Source organism: Rhincodon typus, chromosome 1 (assembly GCF_021869965.1).
Source record: "Rhincodon typus isolate 14 chromosome 1, sRhiTyp1.1, whole genome shotgun sequence".
Classification (NCBI taxonomy): domain Eukaryota; kingdom Metazoa; phylum Chordata; class Chondrichthyes; order Orectolobiformes; family Rhincodontidae; genus Rhincodon; species Rhincodon typus.
The window spans coordinates 50,588,756-50,611,719 of NC_063332.1; the positions used below are offsets into that span (position 1 = coordinate 50,588,756).

At 42.1% G+C, this 22,964-nt stretch overlaps 1 protein-coding gene across 1 annotated transcript in view; it reads right to left on the bottom strand.

Moving 5' to 3' along the window:
• LOC109930073 (GTP-binding protein Rit2-like) overlaps window positions 1-22,964 on the bottom strand; it is a 280,539-nt gene that overhangs the window by 180,769 nt on the left and 76,806 nt on the right. Inside the window, exons 2-3 of the mRNA XM_048601306.1 lie at window positions 22,453-22,509; window positions 14,094-14,167 (exon numbers count right to left, since the gene is read on the bottom strand). Coding sequence (XP_048457263.1) covers window positions 14,094-14,167; window positions 22,453-22,509 — 131 coding nt within the window. The remainder of the gene's footprint in view (window positions 1-14,093; window positions 14,168-22,452; window positions 22,510-22,964) is intronic.

The window sequence follows — 22,964 nt, forward strand, 5'->3', positions numbered from 1 at the left end:
TGCTGCTCCTCCAGTTTGCGGGTGGCATCATTGTGACACTGGAGGAGCAGCACCTCATATTCCGCCTTGGGAGCCTACAGCCCAATGGTCTAAAAGTGGATTTTACCAGTTTCAAAATCTCCCCACCCTCAGCCTCATCCCATGACCAACGCTCCCTCTCATCCCTGTCTCCTTGATCTGACACAACCTGTCCATCTTCTCTCTCACCTATCTGCCATTCCCACCTCACTGACCAATCCCCACCACTCCCTACCTGCACTCACCTATCATCATCCCACCTACCTTCTCCAGCCCCACTCCTCCTCTCTCTATTTATTTCTGAGCTCCCTTTCCCCTCCCCATTTCTGAAGATGGGTCCCGATCGAAAACATCAACTTTCTTGCTCTTCTGATGCTGCCTGGCCTGCTGTGTTCCTCCAGCTCCACACTGTGTTGTCTTGTTTATAGCTATCTCATATGTTTTATTTTGTTACTTCTTCTGTGTAAATAAACTTCTGATTTATTGGTAAAAGTAAGTCTGCAACCCATGCTTAGGTTTCAGTGAAAGACGACCATATTAGTTTTGAAAAATATATGATCTACCAAATCAGATTTAATTCTGGGATCTGCCTTAGTAACATCAGCTCTGATCATAACATAATCCAAGTGATGGTGAGCAACATTGAAAGTCTAACATTACTGCTAGATTCCAATGGGCTGACTTCTCCCATTTCGCAAAGTTGTAATTCAAAAGTCATCAGCCTTCTGTGAATCCCAAACAGAGTTTCAACAACAGGACCCACTCTGATGATTCCTTTTCCTGGGCTCACGACAAATCTCCCACTGTCTGTGAGTGAAGTTTCTTTGATGAGGGAATGTGCACTGGCTGTTTAGCAACAAAGAACAGTCTTTATCCCTGCTGTCTACAACACTTTCTCTTTTTGTCTCTCTCTCTCTTCTCCTCATCTCTAGGATTTTGTTTTAAAAGTCAGACTGCTTGAGATTCTGCAACTCTAAACATGACGCATGGCAAAGCCAACTGCTCTGTCCTCTATTTTCAGGTGTTCAATCTGACATGTAGATTTTAATAATACTTGGCCTGGGCCTCCTGTTCCCATAGTAACCACACTGCACAGGCTTACCCTGGAGCAGAACTAGAAGCAGTTCATCTTTCCCTTTTCATTAGAACAAGTTACCATCAATTAAAGACACAGTCCAAAAATAATCATCTCACAATTTTTAGTTGTCCCCCATCCCAGCCAGATTAAGGTCCTATCAGTCTACTCTCAATTATCTGTGAAATGATGGAAGGTGTCATCAACAGTGCTGTCAAACAGTATTTGTTCAGGAATAACCTGCTCACTGATGCTAAGTTTGGGCTCGACCAGGGACACATAGGCTCCTGACCTCATTACAGCTTTGGTTCAAAGATGGACAACAGAGCTGAATTCTAAAGGTGAGGTGAGAGTTACTGCCCTTGACATCAAAGCTGTATTTGACCGAGTGTGGCATCAAAGACCCCCAGCAAAACTGAAGTCAGCAGGAAGCAGGGAGAAAACTCTCTGCTGGTTGGAGTCATACCTTGCACAAAGAAAGATGGCTGTAGTTGTTGATGGTCAATTATCTCAGCTCCAGGACATCTCTGCAGGAGTTCCTCAGGGTCGTGTCCTCGAGAAAACTATTTTCAGCTGCTTCCTCAATGAACTTCCCTTCATCATAGCATCAGAAGTGGGAATGTTTGTAGATGTTTGCGCAATGTTCAGCACCATTCACAACTCCTCAAGTACTGAAGCAGTCCAAAATGCAGCAAGGTTTGGATAATTTTTGGACTTGGGCTGACAAGTAGAAAGCAACATTCATGCCACATAAGTAGCTAGCAATAACTATCTCCAACGAGAGAGGATCTAATAACTGCTCCTTGATATTCTTATAGACGTTTATAAAATCATGAAGGGCATGGATAGAGTAAATGGCCAAGGTCTTTTTCCCAGGGTAGGGGAGTCTAAAACTAGACGGCATATTTTTCGGGTGAGAGGGGAAAGATTTAAACGGACCCAAGGGCCAACTTTTTTTACACAGAGAGGGTGTGTGTACGGAATGAGTTGCCAGAGGAGGTGGTGGAGGTGAATACAATTACAACATGTAAAAGGCATCTGGATGGGTACAAGATTGAAAGGGTTTAGAGGGATGTGGGCCAAATGCTGGCAAATGGGACTAGGTCGCATGAACATGTTGGACAGAAGGGTCTGTTTCTTTGCCTTATAACTATGATTCTACTACCATCACTGAATCCACCACAATCAACATTGTGTGGGTTACACTTGACCAGAAACTGAATTGGACTAGCTTTACAAGCAATTATGAGAGTAAAACAGAGACTAAGAATGCTGCAGGGAATAGCTCATCTTCTGACTCCCAAAGCCTGTCCACCAAGGCACAAGTCAGGAGTGCAATGGAATATTCCCCACTTGCTTGGATAATTGCAACTCTAGCAACACTTAAAAAGCTTGATACCATCCAGGGAAAAGTTGCACACTTGATTGGCACCACATTCACAAACATTCACTCCCTCCACCATCGATGCTCAGCAGCAGCAGTGTGTACTATCTACAAGATGCACTGCAGAAATTCTCCACGGTTCCTTGCATAGCACCTTCCAAATCCATGACTAGTTCAATCTAGAGGGACCAGGACAGCAGAAATATGGGTACACTACTACTTGCAAGTTCCCCTCCAAGTCACTCACCATTCGTTTACTGTGGCTGGGTCAATATCCCTCTGGATTCCAGCAGTTCAAGAAGGCAGCTCATCAGCACCTTCTCAAGGATAGCTAGGGATAGGAAATAAATGCTAGCCAGATAGTGATGCTCACATGTTACGAATGCATAAAAATGTTTAATGACCTTAACAATATGGGTCCTGAAACCTAAGTAAGTGAGGAACTTTGGAAACTCGGGCTTTCATACTCCTGTGGCTGAAGACCTTGAAACTGTCAGAATAAATCACTTTGAATTGTCAAATGTTTGAGGTGACACTGGAAACGCGGTGAGTGGACCTGCACTCCCCTAAATCTAAAAAAAAAATCAATCACCACCTTCTCTACTGATATTCATGAATCCAGCCTCAACTCCTGGCTCAGGCATCCAGATTTCCTAATATTCACCTGTTTTGGACAGAAGTACCTAGTGAGGTGAGGTAGGTCAGCACTGATGTTTTTGCACATGCCCACACAGAGCTGTGGAGCAAGAATTTCTGAGTTAGCAAGTCTGTGATGATTACCACACAGAAGTAAAAGAGTCTCAGCACTGAAAATATCATGTTGAAAACTCTATCTTGAGCGTCCAATCTAACACATGAAAGTGGCATGTGAAAACTGAATGCTGCACTTGGCAAGGGACCAAGCTGTGTGGCCCATCTTTGTTATAGCCCAGATACTCAGAATCACACTTAGGCCATACACCCCAAAGGCTAGCAGAACATACCAAACAGCATATCCATTTGGCTGTTCACAGCAAGCAAAGTACTGAGCGTATCCAATGAATGCACGTTTGCAAAACTTACAAGTGTCTAACATTAGAAGTGATTTCTCTATCAAACAGCAATTACTACACAGTCCTGAGTGTGCAAAGAATTATGTTGGCAACCAATGTATGATTATAAGTTGTGCTCAAACTGGCAGACTTGTTTGCCCTGGAAGCTACAAATCTTAATACATTGAACAGATTGAAAGAAAATGTATACACACTGCATGTGTTTCAACGAAACAAGTGACAGACATTCTCTGCTTCATTCCTAAAGGTAATGCTTTTGAATCATAGAATGATAAAAACATGGAATCATAACATCATATAGTACAGATGAGGCCCTTCAGCCCATCAAGTGTACACTGCCTACAATAGTCCCATTTTGCCGCACTACGCCCATAGCCTTAAATGTTACGACATTTCAAATGCTGATTCAAATATTTTATAAAAGCTGTGAACTTTCCTGCCTCAACTATCCTCCTAGGCAGTACATTCCAGATTCCAGGTGAAAAAGCTTTTCCTCAAATCTCCTCTAAACCTCATGCCTTTCACTTTAAAATTATACCCGCTTGCTATTGACCTTTAAACCCAAGGGGAACAGCTGCTTTGTATTTCTAACCATGCCCCTCATAATCTTATACAACTCAGTTCCCCCTCAACTTTCTCTGCTCCAAAGAAAACAACCCGAGCTTATTGAGTCTTGACCAATAAGAATTAATCTGACTTGTTTAAAATTTACAATGCTTGGCAATTAGCTGTCAGTCATCATTAACTAGTACCTTCTCCATGGTAATATCTTCACTAATCCATGTCCATTTGCCAACTAATCAACACTAGCCCTCAGTATAAGTATTATTTTCCCTTTACTTTTGTAATTCTTACAAATTATCCTGCTCAGTATGAAAATCTTCAACAAAACGGTCTATTTATCAGAAATACTCAAATTCATATGTAAAGAAGGACCACAAGTATGATTGACCACCTTTTGAATAATACTGAACATAAGATAGAACATAGAACATAGAACAGTACAGCACAGTACAGGCCCTTCGACCCATGATGTTGTGCCGAACATTTACCCTAATCCTAAGGTCTATCTAACCTCCACCCCTACCTTATACTATCATCCATATGCCTATCTAATAGCCGCTCAAATGCCCCTAATGAGGCCGACTCCACTACCCCCTCTGGCAATGCATTCCACACCCCTACCACTCTCTGAGTAAAGAACCTACCTCTGACATCTCCCCTGTATCTACCTCCACTCACTTTAAAACTATGCCCCCTCGTAATAGCTACCTCCACCTGAGGAAAAAGTCTCGGCTGTCTACTCTATCTATACCTCTGATCATTTTGTACACCTCTATCAAGTCACCTCTCATCCTTTGTCGTTCAAAAGAGAAAAGCCCTAGCTCTCTCAACCTTTCCTCGTGAGACCTTCCCTCTATTCCAGGCAACATCCTGGCAAATCTCCTCTGCATCTTTTCCAACGCCTCTACATCTTTCCTGTAATGAGGCGACCAGAACTGGACACAATACTCCAGATGTGACTGAACCAGGCTTTTGTATAGCTGGAGCATAACTTCACGGCTCTTGAACTCAATCCTTCTATTAATGAAAGCTAACGCACCATACGCCTTCTTAACAACTCTATCCACCTGGGTGGCAGCTTTCAGTGAACTGTGAACATGAACTCCAAGATCCCTCTGCTCCTCCACACAGCCAAGAATCTTTCCATTAACCCTGTATTCTGCTTTCAAATTTGTCCTTGCAAAATGAATCACATCATACTTTTCAGGGTTAAACTCCATCTGCCAATTCTCAGCCCAGCTCTGCATCCTATCAATGTCCCTTTGTAACGTAGAACAGCCCTCCGCACTGTCCACAATGCAACCCACCTTCATATCGTCCGCAATCTTGCTAATCCACCCTTCCACTCCTTCATCCAAATCATTTACAAAAATCACAAATAGAAGAGGACCCAGAACAGATCCTTATGGTACACCACTCGTAACTGAGCACCATGTTGAATATTTTCCGTCCACTACCACCCTTTGTCTTCTAAGGGTCAGCCAATTCTGAATCCAATCTTCCACATTTCCCCCTATCCTATGCCTCCTTACTTTCTGCACAAGCCTACCATGGGGATCCTTATCAAACGCCTTACTTAAATCCATGTATACCGCATCCACTGCTCTACTTTCATCCACATGTTTGGTCACCTCTTCAAAAAATGTAATAAGGTTTGTGAGGCATGATCTACACCTCACAAATCCATACTGACTATCACGAATCAAACTGTGCCTTTCCAAGTGATGATAAATCCTATCTCTCAGAGCCCTTTCCAATAATTTGCCCACCACTGATGTAAGACTAACTGGCCTGTAATTTTCGGGGTTATCCCTATTCCCTTTTTTGAACAAGGGAATAATGTTTGCCTCTCTTCAATCTTCCAACATTATACCCGTGGACAGTGAGGATGAAAAGATCATTGCCAAAGGCCCTGCGATCTCTTCCCTCACTTCCCATAGAATCCTTGGATAAATTCCATCAGGCCCGTGGGACTTATCTATCTTCAAGTGACTTTCAGTGAAGAAAATGAAAGGAAAAATAAACTGATGCACACTGAAGTGAAATCTGGTATTGATTTATGAAATCCTACACCACCTTTTAACAATCCAACAAGGCCAGAAAACCATTGTCCTCTGAATGCACTTTCAATATAATTATAGCGGGAGGCCAGCAGAAAAGCCATTGGGGAATAGACATTTTCCATCAGATTCGGGGGGCTTTTTGGGGGAAAAGCCACAAAGTGGCCCAAACAAAGTGAAAGGCATAAGAGGATGCATGATCAGGGAAAAGCACTCCTAAATTGGAAAATGTCCATATCCTTAATCCATGTATATTTGTATTGCTAGTGCACTGACAGAGAGCAAATATTACTGCCTAGCTGCCTACTGGAACGGAGGTTCATCAAAGACTGAAGCTTGAGTTGCAGCATAGTGTCTGGTTGCAAAATCTTCAGGATCTGTCTTCGCCATTTCCCTTCTTAAACAGATGACTGGCAGCCAATGTATGAATCCTTTCAGAGTGCAAATAAAGCCACATTAGTTTGGTTCTCTGTTATGGCAAGTGGTCCTAATAACATGATCACCCACACATTTTAGGTAAAGGAAGCCCTTTTCCTCAGACTCTGCTAATTTTAGCTAGGTCAACAGAGGATGCATCACCAGAGGCCAAATGCCAGTATTTCTATTAACATCAAAGACCTATAGGCCTTCAAACCTGATGACATTTTGTATTTTATATTTGTATATGATTTAGCTGTAAAATTCATTGGAAATTTTCGTTCAGCTGAAAAGATATTTGCCTTTAAGACAGACATTGAGCAGCAGCAATGTTGAGATCTTGCTGCAGTTTTGTTATCTTTTGCCATTCTGTGCCATACAATCTCTTTCATAAAATGCATGAAATGTTGCTACGGGTAACTTCTGAAAACATCTAATAAATTAATTTAGTGAACTATAGAACGTTATGGAGCTCTGCAATTGTCTATAATAACTGCCTTCATGAGTATTTCAAGGCATGATTAAAAGAGTCATCTTATTTGATATTATGGCGGTGCCACTTTAATTACCTTTCATAAACAACTACAACATTCTGTTGCAAATAAATTGTCTAATGTCATTTGTATATATTAATTACCTTAATAGCAGCTCTATGCACTCAATATTTTAAAAGAATGTAGAAGAAATGCAATCTAATTGTTTGCCCTAAATGCAATCACAATTTAAAGCCATAAAACAATTTTAAGGCCTATTAACAATTTGTTCTTGTAAATCTTCAGCTACAGTATCAATGAAGGTTCCTAATTTTAATTTCAGTAAAATATCAGAACAGAGAAGCTACAAATATCAGGTAGACCTAATAGTCTAGGACTCTTCTCTCTAAAATAGGGTAGATATAGGTGACTTGTTAGAAGTCTCGAAAATGATGAGCAGATTTGTTAAGAAAGGTGTGGAAAAGTTGATTCCACATGCCGGGTGTCCAAAGCTGAAGACCATAAATAAAGATAGTCACAATAAATTAAATAAAATGCAGGAGGGACTTTCCTCAGAGAATGGCAAGGTGTGGAAATTGCTATCACATGGAATGGTGACAGCAAATAGCATTGCACTATTTAAGTGGCAATGCAGGAAGTACTTGAGAGAGAAAAGAATAGAAAACGTATCCAATGATAGTGTGCCCTGAGTAATATAACAAATAGAAGTGTAAATAAACCAGAGAAAAGAGGCTTATAACAAACGTCAGGAGCAAGATTCAAGTTTCCAGTTTCTGGAATATTCAAATTAGTGACATTTGGAAATTACTCAGTGTGACTCCAGTGTAATTCTACAAGAAGATTTTTACTTTGGAAATGTCAATTCAATTGCAATTAGTTGTACTAAAGCTGGAAAAAAGATGATGCTGCTGCCAAAGGATGAGATGGAAGACCTGACGAGTCATATCAGACAGCTCAACTGGCTAAGCACACAATCCAAATCAGACCAGATGGAAGTTTTGAAATGTTATAACGTATACTATAAAAATCCAAAGGTAGAAGGCAACTGCAAAGTGAAAAATACAAGAAATGAAAACAGAGAAGTGTATGCTGAACTTCTCAGCGTTAGATGATGCCAGCAGCATGCCATTGACCATTTAGGTTGTTTCATATGCAAATCTTGGTGATGGGTTTACGAGTGCGGGAGAGTTTATAACATTCCTGGACAATGGGAAAGTTGTCCCTTGGACTGGGATGCAAAGAAAACAAGAAGGGTGGTGAAGGTACGTTAGCCACCGAAACTCTAGTTGATACTGTCGATATGGTATTCTGTTTGTCCAAGTTCTAGGAGGAAATGCTATGTGTAAAATGGACTGAAAGAACAATACCAATAAAATGCTACATTGATGAATTGGTCTTTGTGTGACCTCAGGGAATAGCAGTAGCCATGGGGGAAAGTAGCAACTATCGAAATGGGAGACTGGCAGCGATCTATTGAACATTCTAGGTAATTAAGCTTTGGACACTTTAGGAGTTAAAGGTTTAAAATTAAGCATTGTTTTCTTGTGGATTTACAGGTTCTTCAAGATAAATGGATGGTTTCAAATGGAAATAAAAGGAAATGTGGCAATGATGACATTGGAAATGTGGCAGTCATGATTAATTAAGACTAATTTCAGTGGTTAGCATAAAAAAATAAGTTGAGATATCAATTATTTAAAGGACAGAAAAACATCTGTGAATTTTTTAAGAATCATTTATGGGATGTTGGCGTCGCTAGCGAGGCAACATTTATTGCCCATCCCTAATTGCCCAGAGGTCAGTTAAGAGTCAACCACATTGCTGGGGGTCTACAAAGAACAAAGAACAAAGAAAATTACAGCACAGGAACAGGCCCTTCGACCCTCCAGGCCTGCGCCGATCCAGATCCTCTATCTAAACCTGTCGCCTATTTTTCAAGGATCTGTATCCCTCTGCTCCCTGCCCGTTCATGTATCTGTCTAGATACATCTTAAATGACGCTATCGTGCCCGCCTCTACCACCTCCGCTGGCAACACGTTCCAGGCACCCACCACCCTCTGCATAAAGAACTTTCCACGCATATCTCCCTTAAACTTTTCCCCTCTCACCTTGAAATCATGACCCCTAGTAATTGAGTCCCTCACTCTGGGAAAAAGCTTCTTGCTATCCACCCTGTCTATACCTCTCATGATTTTGTAGACCTCAATCAGGTCCCCCCTCAACCTCCGTCTTTCTAATGTAAATAATCCTAATCTACTCAACATCTCTTCATAGCTAGCACCCAGGCAACATCCTGGTGAACCTCCTCTGCACCCCCTCCAAAGCATCCACATCCTTTTGGTAATGTGGCGACCAGAACTGTACGCAGTATTCCAAATGTGGCCAAACCAAAGTCCTATACAACTGTAACATGACCTGCCAAGCCTTGTACTCAATACCCCATCTGATGAATGAAAGCATGCCCTATGCCTTCTTGACCACTCTATCGACCTGCGTTGCCACTTTCAGGGTACAATGGACCTGAACACCCAGATCTCTCTGTGCATCAATTTTCCCCAGGGCTTTTCCATTTACCACATAGTTCACTCTTGAATTAGATCTTCACCTGATGTCTGGTGTCACATGATGGCAGTTTCCTTCCCTGAAGGATGTTAATTAACCAGATGGGCATTTCCCCAAAAATCAGTTCATGGTCATCAACAGACTCTTAATTCCACATTTTTATTGAATTCAAATCCCCACCATCTGCCAAAGCAGGTTTCAAACCCAGGTCCCCAGAATATTACCCGGGTCTCTGGATTAGCAGTCCAGCAATAATACCACAAGTCCATTGCCTTCCCATGAAGTATAGTTCAGAGAAATTGGGTTAGGAAGTGTTGCTGAAGAGAAATAGCATTACATAACACATCAGTGTCTTTAAAAACATTTGGGAACAGATGGATTCCATCTGTAACATGTGCCCTTTAAGGGCAATATAGAATTAAAACTGAAAACCTGATCTCTGTATTTAGTTAAGCCAATCACTGTTATAAATCAATAAAGCCTGTTCTATATATTTAACAATCAAGAGTTTGGTGTTCGCTGAAAATATGTGGTTAATCATGGAAAGCAGCAGCTTGAATGCCAATAATTAGTGGGTACGAGAAATTTGTGAAGAAGAGATGGTGGTCTGATGGTGAGTGTTGAGATCGAGCAAAGAGTTTTAAGGTAGATTTTGAACAAGCATTCATGCTAATTCTAAATTCAGATTAGTCTCTGACTAAAATTCTCATTGTGGTTGAAAGCTGCAATAGTTCATCTGACAGCTCCTCCTACCACCCCCTGGATCATGACCCCGCTCCCGACTACCATAACATCATCTCCCAATCCATCCATAACCTCATCACTTCAGGTGACCTCCCACCCAAAGCCTCCAACCTCATCATTCCCCAACCCCGTACCGCCCGTTTCTATCTCCTTCCCAAAATCCACAAACCTGACTGCCCTGGTCGACTCATTGTCTCCGCCTGCTCCTGCCCCACCAAAGTTACCTCTACCTATCTCGACTCCATTTTGTCCCCCTTGGTCTAGGAACTCCCCACCTATGTCCGTGACACCACCCATGCCCTCCACCTCCTCCAAAACTTCCGATTCCCTGGTCCCCAACACCTCATCTTTACCATCGTGCAGTTCCTATACACTTGCATTCCCCATGCAGATGGCCTAAAGGCCCTCCGCTTCTTCCTGTCCCGCAGGCCCGACCAGTCCCCCTCCACTGACACCCTCATCCACTTAACCAAACTTGTCCTTACCCTTAACAACTTCTCCTTCAATTCCTCCCACTTCCTACAGACAAAGGGGGTGGCCATGGGTACCCGCATAGGCCCAAGCTATGCCTGGCTCTTTGTAGGATACGTGAAACAATCCCTCTTCCGTACCTGCACTGGCCCTAAACCCCACCTCTTCCTCCGTTACATTGATGATTGTATCGGCGCTGCCTCGTGCTCCCACGAGGAGCTCGAACAGTTCATCCACTTCACCAACACCTTCTACCCCAACCTTAAGTTCACCTGGACCATCTCTGATACCTCCCTCTCCTTCCTGGACCTCTCTGTTTCCATCTCTGGCAACCACCTGGAAACCGATATCCATTTCAAGCCTACCGACTCCCACAGCTACCTAGAATACACCTCCTCCCACCCACCTTCCTGCAAAAATGCCATCCCCTATTCCCAATTCCTTCGTGTCCGCCGCATCTGCTCCCAGGATGAGGCATTCCACTCTCGGACAGCCCAGATGTCCTCGTTTTTCAAGGACCGCAACATCCCCCCCACAACGGTCGAAAACGCCCTCGACCGCATCTCCTGTATTTCCTGCAACTCATCCCTCACACCCCCTCCCCACAATAACAACCAAAACAGGATCCCCCTCATCCTCACATACCACCCCACCAACCTCCGGATCCAACGCATCATCCTTCGACACTTCCGCCATCTGTAATCCGACCCCACCATCAAAGGCATTTTTCCCTCCCCACCCTTATCTGCTTTCCAGAGGGACCACTCTCTCCGTGACTCCCTCATCCGCTCCACACTCCCCACCAGCCCCAGCACCCCGGCACTTTTCCCTGCAACCGCAGGAAGTGCTACACCTGCCCCTTCACCTCCTCCCTCACCCCCATCCCAGGCCCCAAGAAGACCTTCCACATCAAACAGATGTTCACCTGCACATCTGCTAATGTGGTATACTGTATCCACTGTACCCGATGTGGCCTCCTCTACATCGGGGAAACAAAACGTAGGCTTGGGGACCGCTTTGTGGAACACCTACGCTCGGTTCGCAACAAACAACTGCACCTCCCAGTCGCGAACCATTTCAACTCCCCCTCCCATTCCTCAGACAACATGTCCATCCTGGGCCTCCTGCAGTGCCACAATGATGCCACCCGAAGGTTGCAGGAACAGCACCTCATATTTCGCTTGGGAACCCTGCAGCCCAATGGTATCAACGTGGACTTCACAAGCTTCAAAATCTCCCCTCCCCTGATCACATCCCAAAACCAGCTCTGAAGAAGGGTCTAGGCCTGAAACGTCAGCCTTCCTGCTCCTCTGATGCTGCTTGGCCTGCTGTGTTCATCCAGCTCTACACCTTGTTATCCCAGCTTGTCCCTGCCTTCCTAACTTGTCCTTCCTCCCACCTATCCACTCCTCCCACCTCAAGCCCCATGCCCATCTCCTACCTACTAGCCTCATCCCACCCCCTTGGCCTGTCCGTCCTCCCTAGACTGACCTAATCCCTCCCTAACTCCCCAACTACACTCACCTTTACTGGCTCCACCACCACCTCTTTGACCTGTCTGTCTCCTCTCCACCTATCTTCTCCTTTATCCATCTTCTTTCCGCCTCTCCCTCTCTCCCTATTTATTTCAGAATCCCGTTCCCTCCCCCATTTCTGAAGAAGGGTCTAGACCCGAAACGTCAGCTGTCCTGCTCTTTTGATGCTGCTTGGCCTGCTGTGTTCATCCAGCTCTACACCTTGTTATCTCACTTAATAACTATCTGTTAGGCCATTCAGAGATCTGGCTTTCCAAAATGTAGCCATTGGAAAAGAGAGTCAGACAATGTGGAAATTTTCCATCATACATTTTCAACTCTATTCAATATTTAAATTATTCCCATTGTTTTAAATGCATCAAAACAATACAAATGTCTGGCTGGTAATAGAATAAAATGTATGACTTACTTGACAGGTTTTATTGTTTAAACCTTCTTCACATTTCTTGATCAGGTAACCAGATAATTGTGTCCATCATATCTTGTTAATACAATATAATATACAATATAAGATAGATAGTCCACTTATTTTGAAAATTTTGTCTATAAAAAAATTAGACATTGCAGAGAGAAACTGGAATTCAATGAGAATGAAAGGCAATGGAAGATGAGGAAAATTGAATTAAATTAGGAATTAAAGATACAGGTGACTACAATAAGACACTTTCTAACTTTGTATTCGCCAGCCTGTGATTTTTGTCTGAAAACAAAATGCAGCAGTCTGTGACCTTGTGAACACTTAAGTCGAAATCTCTGACTAGGATTGTAAAAGAGTGGAAAAGAGACAAAAGAGGAAAATGAAGTGACTGAGGAGAGAAAATAAAACAGCAAATGAAAAAACTTGAGTCTTTGTCTACATGGTACTAAAATTTAAACATGTGTTTCATTTCCACAAGACATTCAAATGACAATAAGCTGCAAATCTTCTATGACGTCCACTTCTTTTGTGGTTTTACGAGTCATTGATAACCATAATTTACCAATCTCCCAATGTTAGTTTCACAGTTCTCTGCTATCCCCTTTCTCTTTGCTGTAGATTCAGCAACCTCTGTGCTAGTTTTCAGGAAAGAGGCTGGAACTGCCAATAGAATCAGAGATAGTAGGAATTGCAGATGCTGGAGAATCCGAGACAACAAGGTGCAGGGCTGGATGAACACAGCAGGTGGGTTTAGGCCCGAAACGTCAGCTTGGAACTGCCAATAAACTGGTTCTGTCAGTAGTGCAATACACTGCTCGGTTCCCTGGAGATATTATTAAGGCAAACTAAAGCTGAATTGAAGCTGCTTGATAACAAATTGCCGTTCAAAAACAAACTGCACTCTTTGGTTCATTTCAACTGTCATTATGAGATGGAGTCCTTTCTCTAACAATAATGACATCAACTTATAGCTATACACCATCTTTAACTAATACAACATCACAAGCAGATTTCAGGAGCATTATAAAACAAGGCACTGAGCCACAATAGGTGATCTAGGAATGGATTTTAATGGAGTCCAGGAGACTCCATAGAGATGGGGAAACAGTGGCCAGGACCCATTCCAAATTCCCAGAGTTTCCAATTTTCGACAGTGCCACTTCAGGGTGCTGCTAGTTTCTGTATCTCTTGAAAGTTATTTCTTCTGTGGTACATTGAGATCTCATAAGCAGAATATTGAAACATGTTGTAGCTTTTGTTTGTTCAACAACTAAGAGAATGACAAATATAACATTAACCTGTCCAGCTGTGTCCAAAATGTCCAAATATGCAGGATCATCATCAATTCGGACTTGAGTCTTGTATGCATCTTCTGTAGAGAAACATGAATTTAAACATCATTTTTGTCACCATTAAACTGACATGAAGTGTTTGTAATAATTTATTTTTAGGAACCTAACAATTCCAATGGTTAAAATACCATTCTTTTCATGAAGTAATTGACCTGCAAGGTAAAAACATTCTTTATTATCTGCAAATACACTATAATCAAAGGATCATTTCATCATTTGTATGCAGCTTGCAAGAAACAACTGCTGTTACTGTTGAACTTCTCAATCCGTCTGACTTATATGGTCTCTGAATTTAGTTATCTAAAATATTTACTGTTACAAATAGAGAATTCAATTACATGGGTGAATTCTCCTAGAATCTCTCCTCATGCCTGATCTTGAGGTGGAAGAAAGAAGAGGACAATCCATGAGATGGGATTAAAAGGGCATGTACTCATCATGCAGCAACTGCACAGTTTATACAAGTAACATGACTGGCATTATAATTGTAATAGCCCTGGGCAAAACCAGAGACAATATGATTAGAGAGAAAACAGGGTGCTCTGCGCAGTACTCTGATTTTAAAAAAAAGCTACTTCTCCATTCTCACCAGCTGATCACATTAAAATCATCCACCATAATGAACTGAAGTGATAAAACAATTAAATAGCTGAATGGGAATTACTTTAGCGAGCAATCAGGACCCTTGCTTTTAGTGAATTTTCAGTATATGAAGACAACTCATATCAGGCTTCCACTATAGAACCTTACCTTTCTATTATGGTGATAAAAAGCATGTCATTATATTCATGAGATAGTAGGAATTGCAGATGCTGGAAAATCTGAGATAACAAGGTGTAGAGCTGGATGAACACAGGATGCCAAGCAGCATCATAGGAGCAGGAAAGCTGACGTTTCGGGCCTAGACCCTTCTTCAGAAAGTTTTTTCTGAAGGAGGGTCTCGGCCCAAAACGTTAGCTTTCCTGCTCCTATGATGCTGCTTGGCCTGCTGTGTTCATCCAACTCTACACCTAGTTATCTCACTATATTCATGAGTTGTTTTTGAATTATTGTCATCATCACTTTTATTTCAGTAAATTCAGCAAATGCTTTGCATGCAGCAAGATTTCACAAACAGATAATGAGATATTACAGCATTTTTACAGGAAAAACTCAATTCCTGACCTTCTGAACTGATAACCTAATGTACAAATGCTTAGTTTGTTTGTTCATAAGAAATTGCCAAAACATAATCCCATTAGATTCTTCAAACTATCTTTCTTGGACTGTTTCAAAAGTAAAAATCACCGTCGCTTTGTAATGCCTACAAATTAATCATTAAACCCTTCCACACACACACACAACTCTTATTTCATATATTAAAACCCCACAATAAATATATAATTATTAATTACAATAGTTAAATATAATTATATAGTATATACATATATCTTTAAATATGCCACTTTAAGCCACAATAAGCCACATTGTATTTTAGTGTATAGTGATTGTTGACAGAAGTTTCATTAATTATTACCAATGACTGTCACTTTATTGAATCTCCTTCGCTTCAGTTTCATGCACTGACTCTCAACTTTACTGTCGTTACTGATGACAGCACTGAATTCAATTCCACATTACCATTATAAAACCTTTGTCATATTCTTATATCTAATAATCCGCATATTGTAGTCTTGAAATTCTTGAAACATATCACTATGATGAAGATGACATATGGGTCTATTGACTCTTCTCCCTGAGCAAAGAAAACATTTCACTCCTCCATGATGATAGTGCCCCTTTCATTTCAGGCCAATGTGGAATTGTTTACAACGTTGTCTTCTCTCAGTGGAAATAATCTTTTTGTTGTTTCTCTACAAATTGACAAGAAATCTTATAACCTTTATGACTGCTTCAACTTTAGAGGCCTTAACAGACTGCTGAGATATTGACCACTGACACTAGCAGACTAACACTGAAAACAGATTATTATTAAACTTGATGAAACAGATTCATTCTGGTCTTTTATGTCTTATAACATTGCCTGCTCTAATGTCCTTTGTATGATCAGTAGTTGAACACTGATGTGTGAATTGACTTTGCATTTTTATCAACATTTGGTTCGGAATGCGTTCCATACGGTGCTGTAATTTTTCTTCAGGTGACCAGCATGAATACATGCACTTGCATTTTGCACTAATTTCATTTCGATCAGAAGGTGGTACCCAAACAACTTCCACTCTTCTATTTTGAATCCTTGGGGCATAAAGTGGTGCTGTTCAATGATGTGGGCAATTAATGTGTGTACCATGCATAACATACTCCAACACTCATAACAAAAACAGAAGTTGCTGGAAAAGCACAGCAGGTCTGGCAGTACCCGTGGAAGAAAAAATCAGAGTTAACGTTTCGGATCCACTGACCCTTCCTCAGAACTGATGGTAGCTGGGAAAACATTAGTTTATATGCAGAACACAGGGAGGTGGATGGGGTAGGGAATAAACAATAGGATAAAGGATAGAGCCTGAAGAGAGAGGAGAGAAGTTGCATAGACAAAAGAGTTGATAACTATCTGGCTAAGAGGGTTAATAGTTGTTAATGGGGTCTGTTAGTGGCTAACAATAGGTAGTGTGCAATGGCAGGCTATGTGATAACAAGGCCTGGTGTGTGGGGTAGGGGCCTAGGACATGCAAGAGTTTAGGCCCAAACATTATTGAACTCGGTATTGAGTCCGGAGGGCTGCAGGTTCCCCAAGCGGAAAATGAGGTGTTGATCTTCCAGCTTCTCTTGGCCTTCGCTGGAACACTGCAGCAAACCTGAGACAGATATATTGGCCAGGGAACAGGGTGGGGTGTTAGCTCAGGGTGTTTTTGGTGAGCAGAATGTAGATGTTCTGCGAAGCAGTCACCCAGGCTACGCTTCATTTCCCCAATGTAGAGGAGACCACATTGTGAGCAGCGAATGCAGTAGACTAGATTCTGGGAAATGCAGGTGAAGTGTTGCTTCACCTGGAAGATATGTTTGAGCCCTTGAATACTGGGGAGGGAGGAGGTAAATGGGCAGGTGTTGCACCTTCACTGGTTGCAGGGGAAGGTGCTGTGGGGGTTTGTTGGGGGTGAAGGAAGGGTGTCCTGGAGGGAATGGTCCTTGCGGAAGGCGGACCAGGGATGGGAGGAGAATATGTGTCTGGTGGTGGCATCTCACTGGAGGTGGCGGAAATGATGTCTGATGATCTTCTAGAGGTGGATGCTGGTGGGATGGTAGGTATGGACAAGGGGAACCCTATTGCTGTTGCGCAAGGGAAGAGAAGGGATGAGGGCGGAAGTGCGGGAGATGGGTCAGACCCAGTTGAGGGCCCTGTTGATAATGGTGCTGGGGAATCGTTGGTTGAGGAAGAAGATGGACATTTGGAGGCTCCCTTGTTGAAGTTGGCCTCATTTGAACAGATGCGATGAAAATGGAGGAACTGAGAGAATGGGATGGAGTCTTTACAGGAAACAGGGTGCAAGGGTATATAGTCCAGGTAGCTGTGGGAGTCAATTGGTGGGGTTATAGTGGATATTAGTGGCCAGTCTATCCCCAGAAATGGAAACAGAGATGTTGAGGAAGGGAAGGGAGGACTAAGAGATAGACTAGGTGAAAGTGAGGGCAGGGTGGAAATTGGAAGCGAAATCAATGAACTTTTACAATTCCGGACGAGAGAGGGAACAGCACTGATTATATCATTGATACATCGGAGAAAGAGTTGTGGGTGGGGGCCAGAATAGGACAGGAACAAGGAAAGTTCCACATGCCCCACGAAGAGACAGACATAACTGGGGCCTATGCGGGTATCCATGACCACCCCTCTGACCTGAAGAAAATGAGAAGAGTTTAAAGAAAAGTTTTTGAGGACAAGCTCAGCCAAGCAGAGGAGGGTGGTGGTGACTGGGGACAGTTCAGGCCTTTGCTCCAGGAAGAAGCGGAGAGCCTTGAGACCATCCTGGTAGGGGATGGATGTGTAAAGGGATTGCACATTCATGGTAAAGAGGAAGCGGATGGAGCCTGCAAACTGGAAATTTTGTAACTGCCATAAAGCATCGGAGGAATCACAGATGTACATGGGCAGAGACTGGACCAGGGGAGAGAAGACTGACTCCTGGTAGGAAGATTTATTCAGCCCTCATAATATTGGTTTTTGGTCTTGTTACAACAATTGATGTTGTTCACTGCAAATAATATGCAATTAAAAACAAAACACACTGTTTCGAGGACCCAATTCCATCACTTTGTATCTGTTCTACTGTGAAACCTGCTGGGAAAGGCTGAGAGCTCTTAACCATACCTCACAAGGGGTACATTGCAATGAAACTCTTATTAGAAATAAGTAGAGTGCTCCCAAGTGATGTACTTAGCAGAGGGACTGTTACAAATGTAATCAAGCAGCGTAGCTTTATTCAGATAAATCTCTGCTACAATTACAGCCATAAATTGATAAAATTTCTTTTAATTGTAATGTCAGATATCCCTTTGCAATGGCTCAGCTCATTTGGTTTAGGGTAATTATATTTGGCTAAATTTGACTTAATTATTAAAAGGAAAACAGTAATGTGAAAACTGCTAAAATACAAAATAAAAACCAACAGAACTGTGGATGCTGTAAATCAGGAACAAAAACAAAGTTGCTGGAAAAGCTCAGCAGGTCTGGCAGCATCTTTCTGAGGAAGGGTCACCGGACCCGAAACGTTAACTCTGTTTTATTCTTCACAGATGCTGCCAGACCTGCTGAGCTTTTCCAGCAACTTTGTTTTTGTTCCTGTTAAAATACAAGTGGATGTAAAATGTATGACTTCACAGTGGCTTGGTGGTTAGCAGTGCTGCTTCACAGCACTAGGGGCCTGGGTTTGATTCCAGCCTCAGGAGACTGTCTGTGTTGGAGTTTGCACATTCTCCCCATGTCTGCACATATTTGCTCTAGTTTTCTCCCACAGTCCAAAGATGTGCAGGTTAGGTGGATGGCCATGGGCAATTCAGAGTTAAAAGGATAGTTGGGGGGTTTGTGTAGACTTAATGGGCCAAATGGTCTGCTTCCACACTGTAGGGATTCTATGATCATTGACTCTGCATAGAGGTTCCCTATGTGCAGCATTGGTTATTTTGTTCAATGTCCAGTTGTTGTTGACTCTATGAAGCTTTTAGATTTCTTTCTTTTAATCATAATATGTAATATATGCATTGATCTGCCAAGATGTAAGAATTCCTCATGGGTCTTCTCCCTGGCCAGGCCAAGATGGCCATCAATGAGCTGGATGTGACTGCCTGCCTCTCTTCTATGGTTACATCCTTGCCTGGTAATCCATAGGGAGGGTATGTGTGGGGCCCACTGGCTTGAGGTCTTCCACAGCTATTGTTGTGACACAGCATGTCTGAAGTGTAGCATCAGCTTAGCTGGGTACTAACAAACATGCCACATTTATTCTTTACAAAACTGGAGAGGATGGAGGACTGTAAATCAATTCCTAATAACACCCTGATTCAAAAGGAAGAGAGGCAGAAAGCAAGAAACTATGGACCAGTTAGTTTAACATCTGTCATTATTCGAGATTCTTGGAATCCATTATAAGGGAAATAATAAAAAATACATTAGGACAGTTAAAACACAGTCCATCCACATCAGCATTGTTTTATGAAGAGTAAATTGTGTGACTACTTTTCTTCTGTTCTTTGAAGATGTAACAAGCAAAGGAGATAATGGAGATCCTGGTGATGTAGCATATCTCGATTTTAAGAAGGCATTTGATAAGGTGCCACACATAGGGTCCACATACTCACACTTATTAGTATTAAATTGCATTTGCCAATCCTCAGTTCACTTCCCCATCTGATCTGTAATTTTTGATAGCCTTCCTCACTATCAACAATACCTCCTAATTTTATATCATCCACAAACTTACTAATCACACCTTGTACATTCACATCCAGATCATTTATGTAAATAACAAATAACAAAGGTACCAGCACTGACTGCTGTGGCATACCACTAGTCACAGGCCTCTAGTCTGAGAAACAACCTTCAACCACCACCCTTTGTTTCCTACCATCGAGCCAATTTCAAATTCAATTAGCTAGCTCTCTCTGGGTCCGATGTGATCTAACCTTCATGACTAGCCTGCCGTGTGGAACCTTGTCAAAGGCCTTATTAATGTCCAGGTAGACAACATCCACTGCCCTACCCTCATCTATCCTCTTGTTTACCTCTTCGAAAAACTGTCAGACATGACTTCCTGCACACAAATCCATGCTGACTATCCCTAATCAAAGCTTGACTTTCCAAATGTTGGCTGATCCTGTCTCTCAGTATCCTCTCCAGTAACTTGCCTACTACTTATGGCAAGCTCACTGGCCTGTAGTTCTCTGGCTTGTCTTTGCTACCTTTCCTAAACAATGAAACGACAATAGCCACCCTCTAGTCTTCCAGAATTTCACTAGTGGCTAAAGATGAAGCAAAAATCTCTGCAAGGGCTTCTGCATTTTCATTCCTAGCCTCCCACAACATCAGAGGATTGATTTGATCAGGCCCAGGGGTTTTACCCATCTTTATGTGCTTTAAGGTTGCAAGTAATATGTATGTGGTACAAAACATCGCCACTTGTTTCCATTATTTTCTTAACATCCATGACTCTCTCCTCAGTAAACACTGAGGAGAAATATTCATTAAAAATCTCCCCCATCTCCTGTGGCTCCACACATAGACAGCCATGCTGACCTTTAAGGGGACCTATTCTCTCCCTGGCCACCCTCTTACTCTTAATATAGCTGTAGAACCTCTTGGGATTCTCTTTAACCTTATCTGCCAGATCCATCTCATGCCCTCTTTTCTTCTCTTCTCACTTCCCTCTTAAGTGTACTCCTACACTTCTTATAGTCATCTAGAGATTCACTTGAGTCGGCACCTAGGTGAATTTAAAACCATGACGAGTTATATATATAAATACATATTTATGTCTGTAACAAGTAATACATGTCAAGCTATTACCATGCACTAAACAGAAGCATTAACTGGATTCACTATGATACTGCCTCTGCTGAACTCATGGTGAGGTCACTCCCTTTAGGGGTCACCCTCTTTTGTTCAGCCTCAGTGTCAAACAGTCACTGGTCAACAAGCACCATCAGCGGAATGTTAAGCGATATTGGTTATCTGGGAATTTGTGGCCGAGTCAAGTGAAAAGTCCAGTGCATGCTATCTCAAGATCAGGAGCAATGCACTGTATCTTTTATGCAATTGCCAAAGAATGACACAGGTTTCTTATTGGACAGCAGCAAATTGCCAATTTAGGGGGATTAAGACTTGTTAAACACCATTTTAATGCTGCATTTTGCCTTATCAATAGGAAGATTCCTATCTTACCAAATGTGTCAAGTTAGATATTGAGAATTCTCGACATGGGGGTCAGAATGGGACCTGGTAAGTTTAACCCATGATCAGCTTCATCAAATCGCTCATGAAATGGGTGCAGCTAACATAGTGCACACTCTTCAAAGTGATCTAGCTCTTCAGAGTCTTTGCAGAAGATGCTTGAGGCCCTTCGAAACAGGAAAGAAATCGTTTTGAATTTCTGTATTACTCTTGAGTCAGAATGAGCAGATGAGTTCGTCCTGACTCTATAGAAATACTATGATGACACAGAGAAGGCATCTTCTGCATCCCCTCCCGTCTTGGACAGATCTACAGTTTGACTCATCATTGGAGCTGGACAAGAAGACAGAGGTCACCTCCCCCTAAACCCCCCCTCCCCAGCAGCAAGATAACTTTGGGTGACCTCTTTGGCATCTGCAGGTTGCTGGCATAATTCACACGAGACCATATATTAAATTCCGCTCCATCCCTTTCATTTACAGGATTGTTTTACAATTTGTGTTTCAATTTGCACAATTTTCCACATTCGGATAGCATGAGGAAGTTACTCAGAGCTGAAACCCTGCCCACACTGAGTTTGCAGCAGCATTTCTGTTTTTATATAAGTACAATTCATTTGGATGCCTTTGAAGATACAGGTGCCTATTTATACCCCGGAGTCGGGTCAGCTTTTATAGCTCATGGTACCACAAGCTGAGTTACTGCTGTCTTGTTTCATACAAAACTCCTGTGCATTCTCAGGACTTTTCATCAATGAATCTGACTGTCACTTATGGAAACTACAATTTGAGCCCATCAATTTTAAACTGAAAGACTGGAAAATAAACCAGAAAACCACCTGGGCTTCACAGAACTGCAATCAAGACATGAATCATAACCTTTGCTATTCAGGAAAAGAAATATTAATAAAGCAGCTTAGTGGCTTACCTATTGTAGGATCATGGTAGTCAGGGAAACGATGGCTGATGAATTGCATTGTCATTGCTGCAACAGGACAAAGGGACAACTTTAGTACCTCTTGATAGATTTTAATAAAATTGTGCCCGTTGAAATGAAAGCATAACATTTGGCTTATCAGCAGCATTAAGCTCTGCAAAGAATAGGTGAAGAACAGTCTATAGAAACCTTTCTTACAGTTTAAAAGATAAACCCTCATTGCAGTGGAAAAGGACAAAAGTGAAGGATTTCTTTTGCTGAGTAACATCTGCAGGTCGACTGGGAATATGAGTATTGCACAAAACAGTTGGAGGTTATATTGTATGTAATGTAAGAACCTTAGATCTTCTTGGCTCCTACATTCTGAATAAATTAAATATACATAAGATATCACCTATAAAATCACATGTGCTGTTCCTATACTTATTAAACACATTGGCTAGATTTTCATGGAACGTTGTCAATGTGCATGTTTAACGTTGTATGCATTTTTAATGGTCTTG